At 45.4% G+C, this 18,416-nt stretch overlaps 1 protein-coding gene across 6 annotated transcripts in view; it reads right to left on the bottom strand.

The window, feature by feature from the left end:
* Positions 1-160: 160 nt before the first annotated feature.
* Positions 161-18,416, bottom strand: part of tsc1 (TSC complex subunit 1) — a 38,933-nt gene continuing 20,677 nt past the window's right edge. For all 6 annotated transcript variants that reach the window (XM_062959181.1, XM_062959180.1, XM_062959179.1 and 3 more), the window contains 12 exons: positions 17,477-17,604; positions 16,730-16,799; positions 16,376-16,480; positions 15,330-15,936; positions 14,040-14,083; positions 12,326-12,492; positions 10,253-10,435; positions 6,980-7,090; positions 5,648-5,770; positions 4,182-4,369; positions 3,798-3,974; positions 161-2,267 (listed from right to left, as the gene is read on the bottom strand). In XM_062959181.1, coding sequence (XP_062815251.1) covers positions 1,730-2,267; positions 3,798-3,974; positions 4,182-4,369; positions 5,648-5,770; positions 6,980-7,090; positions 10,253-10,435; positions 12,326-12,492; positions 14,040-14,083; positions 15,330-15,936; positions 16,376-16,480; positions 16,730-16,799; positions 17,477-17,604 — 2,441 coding nt within the window. In that variant the 3' untranslated portion in view covers positions 161-1,729. The remainder of the gene's footprint in view (positions 2,268-3,797; positions 3,975-4,181; positions 4,370-5,647; positions 5,771-6,979; positions 7,091-10,252; positions 10,436-12,325; positions 12,493-14,039; positions 14,084-15,329; positions 15,937-16,375; positions 16,481-16,729; positions 16,800-17,476; positions 17,605-18,416) is intronic.

The raw sequence follows: 18,416 nt of genomic DNA, 5'->3' as shown, positions 1-18,416 counted from the left end.
ATTGGGCCTTCTAGACTACCCTCCTTTACACAGTGGTGGCAGTGGTGGGATAAAAAAAGATTTCCCTCTGCCTGAAAGAGCCTTAGTCGTTATGAGTCTTTTACGCTTACCTTTCTTGACGCGGGGCCAAAGGGGACACACAGACACCCAGCACACCCGGTGCAAAACAATACGCTTTCCTTTTATTTTTTGTTCACAGTTAAACACAAGCAGAACCGCCCTGACGTAGGCCTCCCCCCTCCCTCCCCCCAAAAGAGTCCTCTCTTAGCTTAGATAGTACCATTTCACGTCGTCATTTCGTATTTACGGCATCCGTTTTCCATTGTCGTCTGTCTGTCGTCGGCCGTGCTTCCGAAGAGCAGTCCAGCTTGAACCAATGAGACCCCTTCTGCCAACAAACGGCACTTTTTTGTTTTTTTGCTACATCCATGATTCTGAGAAAAGAGCGAAGGACGGGCCGTTATCCTCCGTCCATCATCCCGGTGTCCTCCGTCCATCATCCCGGTGGTCCGTTGGCCGGAGAGAAAATTCACCCAGGAGACCCAAGTTTCCTTAGATATGCTTTGGGAGGGACAAAGCCGAAGCCTCTCCAGGAGCCAATTCCTTGTACTGGGGAGGATGGGGAACGTCACTGGGAGGGTTGAATGCCTCTGGATGGAGCCCATGGAGCGGCGGGTGGGCTGGGGAGGGGGACAGGACACCCACCGCCAGCACTTCGTTCCGCATCTTCTTAAACAAGACCCAAACGATTCAGTTCCCAAAGAGAGGGGGGAAAGGAAGGAAGGAAGGAAAGAAGAAAGGGAGGGAGGGAAGGAGAAAGGAAGGAAAGGAAGTTGGAAAGGAAGGAGGAAAGATGGAAGGAGGAAGGGCTGAAGGAAGGATCAAAGGAAGGAAGGAAAGAGAGGAAGGGAGAGAAAAGAAGAAAGGAAAGATGAAAAGAAAAGGAGGAAGAAAGGAAAGATGGAAGAAATTGAGAGAAGTAGGGAGTGAGAGAGGGAGGGAGGGAGGAAGGGAGGATGGAAGGAAGGAAGGAAAGAAAAAAGGAAGGAAGGAAGGAAAGAAAAAAGGAAGGAAGGAAGGAAAGATGGATGGAAGGAAGGAAGGAAGGAAGGAAGGAAGGAAGGAAAGATGGATGGATGGATGGAAGGAAGGAAAGAAGGAAGGAAGGAAGGAATGATGGATGGATGGATGGATGGATGGAAGGAAGGAAGGGGGGGAAGGAAGGAGGGGAAGATGAAAGGAAAAGAGGGAGGGAAGGATGGACCCCACCGGCTCCCCACAAAAGGACCCCAACCCCACTCGGGGGCCCCTATACCGGGAAGACCACCCCCAGCAGGATTCCCACCCGCCGTCTGTCCGCTTCACCCGAGGAAAGCCTTGGGGAGGCGCTGCTGCTCCGTTACCAGCTTATTCGACAAAGGGAAGGAGTTGGGAGATTTGGAAGGAGAAGGTGTCAAGGAGCCCCTCCAGGAGACCCTAGGGGGCTGGGGTTGGGGGGCCGAAGGGAGGCCGACAAGAAAGGCCTGGGAAGAGAAGCTGGGCGGCCACCGTGTTGCACGCGTGTCCCCGATCCCAGTACTCCGGAGGGGCCACATCCTGGTGGAACGGGGCGAGTGGGCGGGCAACGTGGGGCTTCCAGTGTCCGGGGTTCGTCCGGTGCCAGAAATAGGAAATGCTTTGCGGCAGACGGTGGTCCTGCTCCTCCTCGTCCTGCTCCTGCTCCGGCGGCCTAGCTCTGATCCGGGTGTGGCGGGTGTTGCGGGTGGGCCTCGTCGTCGTAGTCCATGATGCGGAGCTGCCCGCCCCCTCCGCTGCCGCCCTCCTGTCCGGGGCTGAGCAGGAGGGGCAGGGGCTCCCCCTCGGGGGTCTTGGGGGGCGGGGCCTCCTTGCAGAGTTCGCTCTTGAGGGTCCCGCAGAGGCTGCTGAGCGGGGGGCCCGCCCCCCCGCCGCCGCCGCCCTCCTCCTCCGCCGCGTGGCCCTCGCTCTTGTGCCGGAACAGCTCCCGCGCCTTCATCCCCAGGAAGCTCTCCGAGCTGGGGAAGGAGCCCACCGCCAGGCGCCGGGGCGGACCCCCACCTTCGCCGTTGCTGCTCTCCCGCTTCTCCGGGGAGGGGGCCTCGCCGCTGCCACCACTGCCGCCCCCGTGGCCCCAAGCGCCGGGGGGTTTGGCCTCGCCATTGCGATCCAAGGCCTCTTCGCTGCCGCGTCCCACTAGGAGGGGGTCCGTGCCGCCAACGCCGCCGTCCTTTGGGCCACTGAGCCTGTTCCTAAGACAAGGAAGGAGAGAGCGTCAGGGAGGCAATTTCACCCTAGATTTTGTTAATGTGGGATTTGTGTATTGATAGTGTTTAAATGCAATTTGTGTCATGCTTGTATTGCAACTGATTGCATCATCCAGAATGTACCATAATGTGGAAAGAGTTAATTGCCAAGAAGCTATGATGACCTTGATGTGTGGCTGGAACTAGGGAGTATCCAGACACAAGTGTTTGTGCAAACTGATTGCGTCAGTTCAGTTGAGTTCTGTCTGCCTAGAGTTCGAGTCAAGTTCTGTTGGAGGACAGAACAGTCCTGTGTTCGTCTGTCGTCTGCAAATCTGTTTGTGTTGATTACTGCTGCATACAGTAAAACTTTGTAAATAGTTTTACCAACGTCTGTCTCTTCGTTCTGCACTCCACTGCTTCCATCCAACTACTGCTGCGCTGCAAATACTCTGACAGATTTCCTGTTTTTCCTCCACCACAGACATCCCAGTTATAGGGAGCGCCATGAACATGTCCCAGCACCTGCCCATGTCCTTCACAAACCCCACCCAAGTGAAGGCTTTCATACGGGGAAAATTTCACCCTAGATTTTGTTTTTCCTCCACCACAGACATCCCAGTGTTCCTTACTCTCACCAATGAAGTCGACTGAATTGTACTTGGTGGTTGATGGATATGATATGATTCTCGACCACGAAAGGGCTATGTATTTAACCAACCTCACATTCCCTAACCTCAGACAAGCTTTTACAGCTCTACGATTCCAAAGCATGCCCTCAACAGTGCTGGATGGTAGATTCTCAGGCACTCCTTTGGCTAGCTGGATATGCGTATGCGAGGCCTCAGAAATTGAGGACCTGCCCTACTATTTGTTTGCCTGCACTCTATACTCTGCACCAAGAAATAAATTCTTAGGGCCTATTCTGTGGTACCTACAATCAAACACGGTTGCAGAAAAGATCTTCTACCTTTTATCCGATACCAACTCCACAATCACGTATTAGGTCTCTCTCTTTACTTTGGCAGCAAATAAAATCAGAGCAAGACTGATGGCAGACAATGCAGTCGACTGCGCCGGGGATGCTTTTATCCAGTTTTTAACATGACGGATATTTGCATGACAGTTCTTAAGTCTCTGATCAATTCCCAAATCAAGTAGCAGTCTTACTTTAAACAAAGAAACAGCAATAAATCCTTAGGAGCAGTTTCCCAGGTGCAGACTCGAAGCAGGCACAAGGGGAGCAAAGGCGTAGGCATTAGAGTCAGTTTGTTACCAGCAAGAGCTGACTGCACCTGCTTCTGATTTATAGCCCTGAGTTCCCCCACAGCTGCTAAGACGGTTCCCAATTACTCGGCTGCATTTCTAGCTGAACAAAGTCTCTGCTCAGTTTCCTTTCGCCTCTCCTGAAATGTGGGTACTTGCAAAATCTCCCCCTCAGATTCATGAACACTTTCCTGCTCCTCTTCTGAAGAAGAGGAATCCCGAACACAAACTCAAGAGAGAGCCAAGCCCGCAGAGTGGTGCTCGCTGTACCTTTCCTCTGCCGCCGTCACCGCTGCCGCGCTTTCCATGTTGTCGCCGCCTTCGTGCTTCCTCGGCAGCCCCGCGTTGTTCTCCAGCCGGCCGTAGAGATCCAGGACCTCCAGCTCAAAGGTCTGTGTGACCTTCTTCTGGGCCTGGTAGCGGGCCTCCACCGCCTGCAACTGGCCCCTGGGAGGGAGGAGAGGCAGCGGGTCATCGAATCGGAGAGATCAGAAAGGCACCCCAGGGGACACCTAGTCCAGCCCCCTTTATTCTGCCAGGCAGGAAAAGCACAATCTAAACACCTCCCCACGAAGGCCCTGCTGCCCTCATGCATCTCAAGGGCCCCGACTCGGTTTCCCTAGCAGCCCCGCAAGCCCTGGTGCGTCCCGCTACCTGGCCTTGAGCTTGACGTCCTCCAGGTACTTCTTCTGCTCCAGGAGGAGGTGGTCCCGCTTGGCCAGCTGGGCCTCCAGCTCCAGGTTGCGCTTCTGGGAGGCCTCCAGCTGCTGGGCCTGTTGCAGGAGGCAGCCCTTGGCCCGCTCCTGCTCCTTCCGGAAGGCCGCCTGCATGAGCTCCACTTCCTGCGGGGAGAGAAGAGAAGACGGTCGGCTCGAGCCTGCTGTTAGCGCAACCCTGGCGGCCCATACGGTGGCCAGTATGATTGAAATGGTACAAAAGGAGTACGGCCGGGGACCATGTAAGGCCGAAGACACCACCCAAAGGATCACTGAGGCTTGGGAAACTACAAAAGGAGGTGAACTGCTGAAGTGTGATAGAAAAGTGGTTGATGGGAACTGCTGACGAATGATGAACTCTTAGTGGAAAACAACATGCCAGAGACAACAGCTCTCCATTTGTGCGAAATTTGTCAGAGTAATTCGCAGCGTAGCAGCAGTTGTATGTTGTCAATGGAGCGCAGAAACGAAGATTCGTCAGAAACAATGTTAAAAATATATACAAAGTTTTACTATACAAGACAAACAGAATTGCAGACGAACACAGGCTTGGCTTTCACTCTAGGCAGACACCAACTCAGAACAGAGCAAGATCTCAACTGACACAATCAGTAATGTACAAACACACTTGAGTCTGGATACTCCCCAGACACATCAAGGGCAACACAGCTTCTCAGTCATTAACTCTTTACAGACTATAGCATACTCTGGATGATGCAACCTGTATGCAATACATGCCAGACACAAATTTCATTTAAACACTACCAATACACAAAACCCACATTAACAAAATTTGCATGAGCCCGCCCACGGCCTCTCCAGAAAATTGTTCTGTATTATTATACTACAGTGATTATTACATATTATATTTATAATCTTATATTATCTGCTTAGAACTGGATTATATCAGGCCCCTGTATAAAATCCACGCTGAACTGGATTATATGGCAGTGTGGACTCAAGATAATCCAGTTCAAAGCAGATACTGTGGATTATCCTGCCTTGGCATTCAGGTTTATATAGCTGTGTGGAAGGGCCTTGAATCTACACTGACATATAATCCAGTTCAAATCAGATAATTTGTATTTTATAGGTAGTGCGGAAGAGGCCTGAGTGAAGAGGCCCTGGGCGTCATTAAATGGCTGAGTGGGTTGCTAGGAGACAAAGTGGGTGGAGCTTACCCTTCTAACTGGCAGCAAGGGGAAAAAACAGTCTTCCTCTTCCCCTAATTTGGACTTTATTTTTCTTGTGTGTTTTTTTTAATTGAAAGACATATTTTGGATGACTATGTCTTTTGTGGCCAAATTTGGTGTGATTGGGTTCAGTGGCTTTGTTGTTTACTCCATGGGGAAAATGCACATTACATTTATATATAGATAATAATAATAATAATAATAGTAATGCCTTGGTGGTGTCGGCGTGCTTGTGCTGGAGCTGCTCCAGGTACAACTCGTTCACCTCCCCCAGGACCAGCAGCTGCCGGTTCAGGAACTCCATCTGCTGTTGGACCGATTCGCTGTTGGAAAGCTGAGCGGGGAAAAAATAGACAGATCTGTTTGATTTATCCACTGACCAATATCAACAATAAAAGACCAAAACACACAGACCAATAGACACTTATCACTATGCTAAAACTCCTCTAATAGTTGACTAAAATAAATTAAAGCATCACTAAATAATAAATGTTGGTAAAATTGGGGTTAAATTACAAGAGGGGAGTGGAGTGGCAGGTGTAAAAAAATCTGTCGGAGAATTTAGATTAGTTCATTGCCATGACAATCTAGAGATCAAAGTGGGACACTAATAATAATAATAATAATGATACGAAATCCAGCATATCTATCTTGTTTGCTGTGTCATAATAAAATAATAATAATAATAATACTACTAATAATAATAATAATGGGAAGTGTTCAACTTGTGATTTTGTGATACAAAATCCAGCATATCTATCTTGTTTGCTGTGTCATAATAAAATAATAATAATAATAATAATAATAATAATAATAATAATAATAATAATGATAATAATGGGAAGTGTTCAACTTGTGATTTTGTGATACAAAATCCAGCATATCTATCTTGTTTGCTGTGTCATAATAAAATAATAATAATAATAATAATAATAATAATAATAATAATAATAATAATAATAACAGACACTTGGGAAGTGTCCGACGTGTGACCCACACGTGTCTGCTGTGGATTCATCTTGTTAATAGTAATAATAATAATAATAATAATAATAATAATAATAATAATAATGGGAAGTGTTCGACTTGTGATTTTGTGATACGAAATCCAGCATGTCTATCTTGTTTGCTGTGTCATAATAAAATAATAATAATAATAATAATAATAATAATAATGGGAAGTGTTCGACTTGTGATTTTGTGATACGAAATCCAGCATATCTATCTTGTTTGCTGTGTCATAATAAAATAATAATAATAATAATAATAATAATAATAATAATAATAACAACTTGGGAAGTGTCCGATGTGTGATCCAATACAACAGCCAGCAGCTTGTCTACTGTGGACACATCTTGTTGTGATAATAATAATAATAATAATAATAATAATAATAATAATAATAATAATAATAATAATAATAATGGGAAGCAAGGAGAGAAGGGCTTTCCCTGCCAGATAACTCTCGTTGAGGACCAGAAACACGGTGAGGACGTGGCTGCCACCCACGAGAGGCTCCTCCCTCCCTCCCTCCCTCCCTTACCTTCTGGGAGACCTGGCTGAGCAGCAGCTCCGTGTGGCAGACCTTGTTGCTGGCCTTCTTGAGCTCCAGCTGCAGATCCCCAATGACGGTGTGGCAGTCCTCCAGCTTGGTCTGCGGGAGAAACCACGTCATCAGGCACACAGGCACACAGCCTTTATGGGCATACACCAACAAAATCATCACATAGGTAAGGAATGTGACCTCCAAAAGCCATCTAGATGGTCTCATAAGGCCGTAGCTAAGCAGAGACCTTCAAAGACCATCGGTAAGGAAAGGGACCCTCAAAGGCCATCTAGATGATCTCATAAGGCCATCAGAAGACCATAGATAAGGAAAGGGACCCTCAAAGACCATCTAGATGGTTTCATAAGTCCATAGGTAAGGAAAGGGGCCCCCAAAGGCCATCTAAACAATCTCATAAAACCATAGGTAAAGAAAGAGACCCTCAAAGGCCATCTAGACCGTCTCATAGGACCATAGGTAAGGACTGTGACCTCCAAAAGCCATCTAGATGGTCTCATAAGGCCATAGCTAAGCAAAGAGACCTTCAAAGACCATCGGTAAGGAAAGGGACCCTCAAAGGCCATCTAGATGATCTCATAAGGCCATCAGAAGACCATAGATAAGGAAAGGGACCCTCAAAGACCATCTAGATGGTTTCATAAGTCCATAGGTAAGGAAAGGGGCCCCCAAAGGCCATCTAAACAATCTCATAAAACCATAGGTAAAGAAAGAGACCCTCAAAGGCCATCTAGACCGTCTCATAGGACCATAGGTAAGGACTGTGACCTCCAAAAGCCATCTAGATGGTCTCATAAGGCCATAGCTAAGCAAAGAGACCTTCAAAGACCATCGGTAAGGAAAGGGACCCTCAAAGGCCATCTAGATGATCTCATAAGGCCATCAGAAGACCATAGATAAGGAAAGGGACCCTCAAAGACCATCTAGATGGTTTCATAAGTCCATAGGTAAGGAAAGGGGCCCCCAAAGGCCATCTAAACAATCTCATAAAACCATAGGTAAAGAAAGAGACCCTCAAAGGCCATCTAGACCGTCTCATAGGACCATAGGTAAGGACTGTGACCTCCAAAAGCCATCTAGATGGTCTCATAAGGCCATAGCTAAGCAAAGAGACCTTCAAAGACCATCGGTAAGGAAAGGGACCCTCAAAGGCCATCTAGATGATCTCATAAGGCCATCAGAAGACCATAGATAAGGAAAGGGACCCTCAAAGACCATCTAGATGGTTTCATAAGGCCATAGGTAAGGAAAGGGGACCCCAAAGGCCATCTAAACAATCTCATAAAACCATAGGTAAAGAAAGAGACCCTCAAAGGCCATCTAGACCGTCTCATAGGACCATAGGTAAGGACTGTGACCTCCAAAAGCCATCTAGATGGTCTCATAAGGCCATAGCTAAGCAAAGAGACCTTCAAAGACCATCGGTAAGGAAAGGGACCCTCAAAGGCCATCTAGATGATCTCATAAGGCCATCAGAAGACCATAGATAAGGAAAGGGACCCTCAAAGACCATCTAGATGGTTTCATAAGTCCATAGGTAAGGAAAGGGGCCCCCAAAGGCCATCTAAACAATCTCATAAAACCATAGGTAAAGAAAGAGACCCTCAAAGGCCATCTAGACCGTCTCATAGGACCATAGGTAAGGACTGTGACCTCCAAAAGCCATCTAGATGGTCTCATAAGGCCATAGCTAAGCAAAGAGACCTTCAAAGACCATCGGTAAGGAAAGGGACCCTCAAAGGCCATCTAGATGATCTCATCAGGCCATCAGAAGACCATAGGTAAGGAAAGGGGCCCTCAAAGACCATCTAGATGGTTTCATAAGGCCATAGGTAAGGAAAGGGGCCCCCAAAGGCCATCTAAACGATCCCATAAAACCATAGGTAAAGAAAGAGACCCTCAAAGGCCATCTAGACAGTCTCATAGGACCATAGGTAAGGAATGTGACCTCCAAAAGCCATCTAGATGGTCTCATAAGGCCATAGCTAAGCAAAGAGACCTTCAAAGACCATCGGTAAGGAAAGGGACCCTCAAAGGCCATCTAGATGATCTCATAAGGCCATCAGAAGACCATAGATAAGGAAAGGGACCCTCAAAGACCATCTAGATGGTTTCATAAGGCCATAGGTAAGGAAAGGGGACCCCAAAGGCCATCTAAACAATCTCATAAAATCATAGGTAAAGAAAGAGACCCTCAAAGGCCATTTAGACGGTCTCATGGGACCATAGGTCCTGCGCAGGGTTCCCTACTTCACACTTTAACAACACAACCGTTCAATGCTAAGGCTTCCCTGTCTGCGCAGGGTTCCCTACTTCACACTTTAACAACACAACCGTTCAATGCTAAGGCTTCCCCGTCTGCGCAGAGTTCCCTACTTCACACTTTAACAACACAACCGTTCAATGCTAAGGCTTCCCTGTCTGCGCAGGGTTCCCTACTTCACACTTTAACAACACAACCGTTCAATGCTAAGGCTTCCCCGTCTGCGCAGGGTTCCCTACTTCACACTTTAACAACACAACCGTTCAATGCTAAGGCTTCCCCGTCTGCGCAGGGTTCCCTACTTCACACTTTAACAACACAACCGTTCAATGCTAAGGCTTCCCCGTCTGCGCAGAGTTCCCTACTTCACACTTTAACAACACAACCGTTCAATGCTAAGGCTTCCCCGTCTGCGCAGGGTTCCCTACTTCACACTTTAACAACACAACCGTTCAATGCTAAGGCTTCCCCGTCTGCGCAGGGTTCCCTACTTCACACTTTAACAACACAACCGTTCAATGCTTAGGCTTCCCCGTCTGCGCAGGGTTCCCTACTTCACACTTTAACAACACAACCGTTCAATGCTTAGGCTTCCCCGTCTGCGCAGGGTTCCCTACTTCACACTTTAACAACACAACCGTTCAATGCTAAGGCTTCCCCGTCTGCGCAGGGTTCCCTACTTCACACTTTAACAACACAACCGTTCAATGCTAAGGCTTCCCCGTCTGCGCAGGGTTCCCTACTTCACACTTTAACAACACAACCGTTCAATGCTTAGGCTTCCTGCCAAATGGAACTAACGGTAGAGGAGAGTCTACAGAACAAGCCAGGACCTGCCGCAGACCAGGACTGGCATCTGTTGAGGAGTTACAAAGGTGGAGGCATTGGATGACCTGGAAAGAGTGTGGTTTGTGAGGAAAAGGTGTTTCAGGGCTCTAGTGCAACGGGAAGGCCACCCCCAGCTCCATCATCCCGTCCTGCCGTCCTACCTTCCGCTCCTGGCTCTGCCTGTAGTACTCCTGGCGCTCCTGCTGCAGCTGTCGGATCTGTCCCTGGAGCTGGGCCACGGCGCTGGCGTTCTCCTCCTGGGAGAGCCGGGCCTTGGCCTGCTCCTTCTGCAGGCTCAGCTTCAGCGCCTGGATGTCCTTCTCCTGCAGGCGCAGCTGGTCTTTCTGTCCGGAAGCAGAGACAGACCCTGCGTCAAGGCCCATGGAAACCCATGGGCACAGCAGCCCCTTCCCTGCCCCACAGCAGAAGCAGTTAGATATATATTATACTAGCTGTGCCCGGCCACATGTTGCTGTGGCTTGTGGGAAAGCTTTGTTGGCCAGGTGGAATAGCAGTGAATAGCCTTGCAGCCTCAAAAGCCTGAACCCTGGCTGTACCCTGACGCCATTGTGGCCGAGGGGGTTGCTAGGAGATGAAGTGGGCGGGGCCTAAAGGGGGCAGGGCCTACCCTTCTGACCAGCAACCAGGGTTGAAAACGGCTCTTCCTCGTTCTCTAATTTGGACTTTATTTTCCAGGTATTTTTTTTTGTTTGAAAGACTGGATTTTTGTTTGAAAGATTGGATGACTATGTCTTTGGTGGCCAAATTTGCTGTGATTGGGTTCAGTGGTTTCTTTGTTTACTCAGTCCTACAAACGTACATTACATTTATATATATATATATACACACACACACACACACTAGCTGTGCCCGGCCACGCATTGCTGTTGAGTTTATTTTTCTAGGGTTTTTTTGTTTGAAAGACATAGACTGGATGACTATGTCTTTTGTGACCAAATTTAGTGTGATTTGGTTCAGTGTTTTTGTTGTTTACTCAGTCCCACAAACGTGCATTACATATATTTTAAGCTCCGTAGGAGCTTAAAAACCTGGCTCTTTCAAAAGGCCTTTGATACTTAATCTGGTGTTGGACTGATCGATCTGCCCATTTTAGAATAGCCCCATTCTTGAGGTGTTGCCAATGCTATATTGCACTTTGTCCATTTTAACTGTGAAATTACCTTCCCCATTTCGGCCCATTTCGGCACATGTTGCACGTTGCCTGGGTTCTATGAATTAGTCTCCAGTGTTAATATTGTATGTTTTATGTTGATTTTAACAATTGTTTTTACTGTAATTGTAATTGTAATTTATTGGATAACTGTTTTATTGCTGTGTTTTGATATTTGATTGTTTTATCGGGCAAGGCCCCATGTAAGCCGCCCCGAGTCCCTTCGGGGAGATGGGGCGGGGTATAAAAATAAAGTTGTTGTTGTTATTATTATTATTATTATTATTATTATTATATATACACACACATATATCTATATATATAAAAGAGTGATGGCATCAGGGCAGCGGACAAAACAACAAAACTACAGGCCCCCCAACCTCGAAATTTGACAACACAACCCATCATTCACAGCTCTAGATTGATACAACAAAAAGAAAAGAAAAATAAAGTCCTAGCTACAGGGAGAGGAATAATAGTTTTTATCCAATTGCTGCCAGTTTGAAGGCTAAGCTCCGCCCACTTGGTCTCCTAGCAACCTCCTTAGCCCAGGGGACAGACACAGTTAGGCCTCACTTAGGCCTTTTCCACAGATTATCAGATTTGAACTGGATTATATGGCAGTGTAGACTCAAGACCCTTCCACACAGCTATATAACCCATTTAGAATCTTATATTATCTGCTTTAACTGGATTATCTTGACTCCACACTGCCATATAATCCACTTCAGTGTGCATACTAAACATAAAGACAACCATACAACAGACATTCAATACCACCACTACCTCAACAAGTTCTCACCAACACCACCAGACAACGCCACAGCAACGTGTGGCCGGGCACAGCTAGTATATATATATAAAGATGATAATAAGTTCAAAATAATAATAGTAATAATGTATATTACATACTATATTATTTATATTATTATTATAGTCAATAACAACACTATGGAACAAGATATTTGTTCCTGGGTTATGAAGGTCATTTCCTAATTCTATCACAAAAACATGGGAAAACGTGGGAAAGGGTGTGCGTTTGGCCCGGCCAGTTCTCACCCACCATGGCGGCGTTGTGCTCTTCCAGGGCGGCGGCCTTGATGACCTTGCGCAGGAGGCGGCGGTTGCGCAGGGCGTGCTGCTGCCGCTTGAAGCGCTCGTACAGGAGCTGGTTGTGCAGCAGGCGCAGCTGGTTGCGCAGCGTGTGGATCTCGTCCGAGGGAGGGGAACCTGCGCGGAAGGAACGGCGGCACAAGTTGGACCAGCTCTAAGCACTGGAAGGGTTTGGGGTGGAACTGACCCAGGATGATAGGAGTTGTAGTTCACCCACAACCAAAAAATACTGTGACCCGCCCCCCAATGACATATCCAGACAGCCTTGGCGCACACACCCAGCATGACCAACTTTAAACTACTGGAAGGGTTTGGGGTGGAATTGACCCAGGATGATAGAGTTGTCTAGATAGATAGATATGAATGTAGATATATAGGGCTTGCAAATATTGCAGGGGAAATGCACACACACACATATAGAGATGTCTAGAGAGATATAAACATAAATATATAGGGCTTGTAAATATTGCAGGGGAAATGCACACACACACATATAGAGATGTCTAGAGAGATATAAACATAAATATATAGGGCTTGCAAATATTGCAGGGGAAATGCACACACACACATATAGAGATGTCTAGAGAGATATAAACATAAATATATAGGGCTTGTAAATATTGCAGGGGAAATGCACACACACACATATAGAGATGTCTAGAGAGATATAAACATAAATATATAGGGCTTGCAAATATTGCAGGGGAAATGCACACACACACATATAGAGATGTCTAGAGAGATATAAACATAAATATATAGGGCTTGCAAATATTGCAGGGGAAATGCACACACACACATATAGAGATGTCTAGAGAGATATAAACATAAATATATAGGGCTTGCAAATATTGCAGGGGAAATGCACACACACACATATAGAGATGTCTAGAGAGATATAAACATAAATATATAGGGCTTGCAAATATTGCAGGGGAAATGCACACACACACATATAGAGATGTCTAGAGAGATATAAACATAAATATATAGGGCTTGCAAATATTGCAGGGGAAATGCACACACACACATATAGAGATGTCTAGAGAGATATAAACATAAATATATAGGGCTTGTAAATATTGCAGGAGGGAAATGCACATATATAGAGAAAGGATTTGCAAACGTTTCAGGGGAAATGCATATGTGAAATTAGTATATATAATTACAGATCTAGATCTAGCTCTGCATTGTTTATATAGGCATTAAATGTTTGCCTGTTACTATGTTGGAAGCCGGCCTGAATCCCCATGGAGATATGGGATGGGATCCAAATGAAGTTTATTATTATAATTATTAAGTTATTATTAATACCATATTGGTTTTTTTTACCCTACTTTTCTACCTAGAGAGCTAGTTTACTGTTTTTCTTTGAAATACAGTAAATGTTCAAAAACCTTTAACCTACTGGTGCCTCAATATAATTTCACTGGGATTTATTTTCATTTTGAAATTTACCAGTAGCTGCTGCTGTATTTCCCACCCTCGGCTTATACTCGGGTCAATACGTTTCCCCAATCTTTTATGGTAAAATTAGGCTTATATTAGGGTCGGCTTATACTCGAGTATATACGGTAGGCTTCCATCAATCACAAGCTCAAAATAACCTCAAATGGGACAAAGGAGCCCCTTCTGGGTCAAGGATTAAGAGACTTTTTGTTTACCTCCAAAGTGAGTCCAGTCGGCAGATTTACTTGGCAAGGGCAGCCTGGAAACAAGCAAAAGAAGGGAATGGTCTTTTACACCAAAAAACCTGGATGGCGTGTCACTTCAAGAAAAAAAAAACCCATAATTTTGCAGTATGTATAGTTTAAATAACAAAAATGTACAATTGTAATATATAACTGTATTTAATAAATCAAAAAACTATTTACTACCATGTATTTCCATCTATGGTACCTCTTGCCATTTCCATGCTGATTTCTCTCTATTCTAGTTTCAATGTAGTCATGAATAATCTATATATATATATAAGGGTAATGGAATCACGGCACAGGACAAAACAACTAAACTAAACGCCCCACAACCTCGAAAATTGACAGCACAACCTCTCATCCACACCTCTACGTTCATACAACAAAAAGAAAAGAAAAATTAAGTCCTAGCCACAGAAACGCGTGGCCGGGCACAGCTAGTGAATAATATAATAATAATATAATTGTAATAATATGATAATATACTACAATAATAATAGAATAGAAATTATATATATATATACTAGCTGTGCCCGGCCACGCGTTGCTGTGGCAAAGTGGTGGTGGTATTGGTTAAAAGTTGTTGTGGAATTTTTATTTGACGTTATTTGTATTTTTTAAATTAATTTTATTGTAACTTATCTTTTTTATTTATTATATTTTATTATTTTGTTGTATTATTTTTAGTTATTTTGTTATAGTATTTTACTGTATTAATTTTTTAGTGTTTTTTATTATTTTTTATTGTATTATTTGTATTTATGAATGATGGGTTGTGTTGTCAAATTTCGAGGTTGGGGGGCTTGTAGTTTTGTTGTTTTGTGGGTCGCCGTGATGCCATCACTCTTTTATATATATAGATAGAAGATATATATGTGTGTGTGTGTGTGTGTGTTTGCATAATTCCCATGGAGTAAACAACAAAACCACTGGACCAAATCACACCATATTTGGCTCTTCTAAGGTTTTGCAAGAAGCACACCTTTCCTGTCCCAAACGCTTCTATCGCTATGATAACTCCCTAGATTTCAATGGGGACTATGGTGGGAACTGGTATTTGGGTCTGGCTTTCAACTGCATATGGTCAATGTTTTCTCCTATACATTGTTTATTTTTAATTCCAAAACGTAATGAACTTTCTGGATAACCCTCGTATAATGCAGCTCAATGCAATTAAACGGCCTTGTTTTTATTTATGTTGCACTTGGAAATGGTCATAGGACTGGTCAAACAAATGAATGATGATTCTAGACGACTTACTTGTTGAGCTCCCGGCTGTGGGCGTCCGCTCCGTACTGGAGGAGGCGGTCCAGCACTTCCAGGGGGGAGGCCGGGGAGCAGCGCCCCTCCTCCTGCTGCGGCCCCCCTCCTCCACCGACCCCTCCGCCTCGGACCTTCCTCAGCACCTCCTCTGTCTTCCTGCCCACAAACAGGTAGGCCGTCTTGGGCAGGGCCACCTCGAAGAGGTGCTCGTAGCGCGAGGGCCCCTCGCAGCCGGGCCGGGCTCCCTTGCAAGGGCTGGGGGTCAGCACGCCCGGATCCAGGGGCGCCGACAAGGCGGACGCGGCCCCGCTCTCCCGCCCGCCCGACTGGCACCAGGGCCGCTCGATGGGGGTGAAGCTCTGCTTGGGCGCTTCCTGGGCGTTGCTCTCGGGCCCAAATGGGTCCAGAAACGACGACGACATCAGCGGCGGCAAGGGCTCCGAGTTCAGGGCCGGCCCCTGTGCGCTGGAGTTGGCCGACGGGAGCTTCTTGGAGCCGGAGAGGCCCTCGCCCCACTGGAAAAAGGGAGAGTCAAAGCCTCCCCGCGGCACCAGGGGCTCCGCATCCGCGGTGGTGATCTCTGAGATCTCCTTCGAGATCGCATCTGAAAATTGGGGAAAAATTGAGATTTATTTTTTTTACGAAATTTTTTTGATAGAAGAGATGTTATAAAATGTTCTATGGAAGTTAGAGAACTCCCTAGGCAATCAGCAAAATAGAAAAATCCCACCGGACGACATGCCGGAGATGCCAGATACAGAAAGGTACCTTTCTTCCACACTTGGTGGACCTGCTGTAGGCTGGTACAAACTTTCTGAGAAAAAGTCATCAAGGAAACGATCAAAATAATCACTAAAAAGGTTAAGAACGACACAGAAATCTGCCTTAGAGGGTTAATTTGGTGAAGAGAAAAAGCGGGATATAAACATATTAATAATAATAATAATAATAATAATAATAATAATAATAATAATAATAATAATAATAAGATACATTTATTGAGAAGCTCAATACATAAACAAACATAACAACAACAATACTACCTTCCTCTCGGTCCTTCTCGCCACTGTCTTCAAAAGAGCCATCCAGTTCCCCTAAGATGCTGGGAAGGTCACTCAAGGTGACGGAGCTTTTGCTGCCTTGGGAGTCTGAGGAGGAAAGAGGAAAGGAATGGTGAGGCTGGCCTCGTTCTTTGTGGTTAAGGCTATTTACTCAAGTCCAACGCTCCCCTTTTTGGGCTGAATGAGCTGGCCAACATTGGGGTGCGCATTAGAGTCGCATCATTCAGTCATCATTCAGAGAAGGAATCCTAAGCAGGTAGTTACTGTAATGCACTTTTGAGGGGACTAAATTACATATATATATATATATATATATATATATAAAATACAACTTACCGAAAGTTCTCAGGCTGTTGATGTTTTGCTGCCGGGATAAGGAAGGCCGCCCGGGATCCGTCCTTTCCTCCTAGAAAAGCATATGAGTAGAATAACAAGGAGAGAAGACAAGACGAGCTGTCAGAGGAACTTGACTCGAACTCTAGACAGACAGAACTCAACTGAACTGACGCCATCGTTATGCACACACACTTGTGTCTGGATACTCCCTTGTTCCAGCCACACATTAAGGTCATCATAGTAGAGTTGCGCAGCGGAAGCGTGCTGGGCCCATAACCAAATTGTCAGAGTATTTGCAGCGCAGCAGTAGTTGGATGGAAGCAGTGGAGCGCAGAACGAAGAGACACTCAGAGACGTTGGTAAAACTATTTACAAAGTTTTTCTGTATGCAGCAGTAATCAACACAAACAGACTTGCAGACGACAGAAGAACACAGGACTGTTCTGTTCTCCAACAGAACTTGACTCGAACTCTAGACAGACAAAACTCAACTGAACTGACGCCATCGTTATGCACACACACTTGTGTCTGGATACTCCCTAGTTCCAGCCACACATTAAGGTCACCATAGTAGAGTTGCGCAGCGGAAGCGTGCTGGGCCCATAACCAAATTGTCAGAGTATTTGCAGCGCAGCAGTAGTTGGATGGAAGCAGTGGAGCGCAGAACGAAGAGACACTCAGAGACGTTGGTAAAACTATTTACAAAGTTTTACTGTATGCAGTAGTAATCAACACAAACAGACTTGCCTTCTTGAGAGCTGAAGCCGTATTAGGGGGGACGGAGCCCTGAAGGGATTCCTCCGAAACGCATGACGACGAGGATGGCGGAGGCGGGGAGGTGGCCGGAGTCCCCAGCGGAGTCCCTTTCCCAACCGCTAAGCCAAGCAGAGGAAAGGCTGTTATTATCTATATATATAAAAAGGTAATGTGCGTTTTCCCCATGGAGTAAACAACAAAACCACTAAACCAAATTGCACCAAATTTGGCCACAAAAGACATAGTCACTTTCCTCAAGTCGTTTTTTGCCTCACAAAGGCCATTTTTTGCCTCACACATGGCCGATATATATATATATCTATATATATAAAAGAGTGATGGCATCACGGCGACCCACAAAACAACAAAACTACAGGCCCCCCAACCTCGAAATTTGACAACACAACCCATCATCCACGCCTCTAGGTTGATACAACAGAAAGAAAATAAAAATAAAGTCCTAATTAGAGAGAGAGAGGAATAATTGCTTTTATCCAATTGCTGCCAGTTAGAAGGCTAAGCTCCTCCAACTTGGTCTTCTAGCAACCCAATAAAAAATAATAAAAAAACACTAAAAATAATTAAAAACACTAAAAAATTAATACAATAAAATACTATAATAACAGAAAATAACTAAAATAATACAAGAAAATAATAAAATATAATAAATAAAAAGATAACTTACAATAAAATTAATAAAAAAAAATACAAATGTCAAATAAAAATTACACAATAATTTTTAACCAATACCACCACCACTTTGCCACAGCAACGCGTGGCCAGGCACAGCTAGTATATATATATAGTGTATGAAACTTCTGTAAGGGGTTTGATTCAACCTCTGCTAGTCAAATAGAAAGGCTAGGTCACGAAAGGACGCAGATCTTTAAAAAGGTGGAAGCTTTGGCATAGAATAATGATATAATAATCA

The sequence above is a fragment of the Anolis carolinensis genome, unplaced genomic scaffold, assembly GCF_035594765.1.
Source record: "Anolis carolinensis isolate JA03-04 unplaced genomic scaffold, rAnoCar3.1.pri scaffold_7, whole genome shotgun sequence".
In the NCBI taxonomy this organism is placed as follows: Eukaryota; Metazoa; Chordata; class Lepidosauria; order Squamata; family Dactyloidae; genus Anolis; species Anolis carolinensis.
This window is presented reverse-complemented; position numbering and strand designations above follow the sequence as displayed.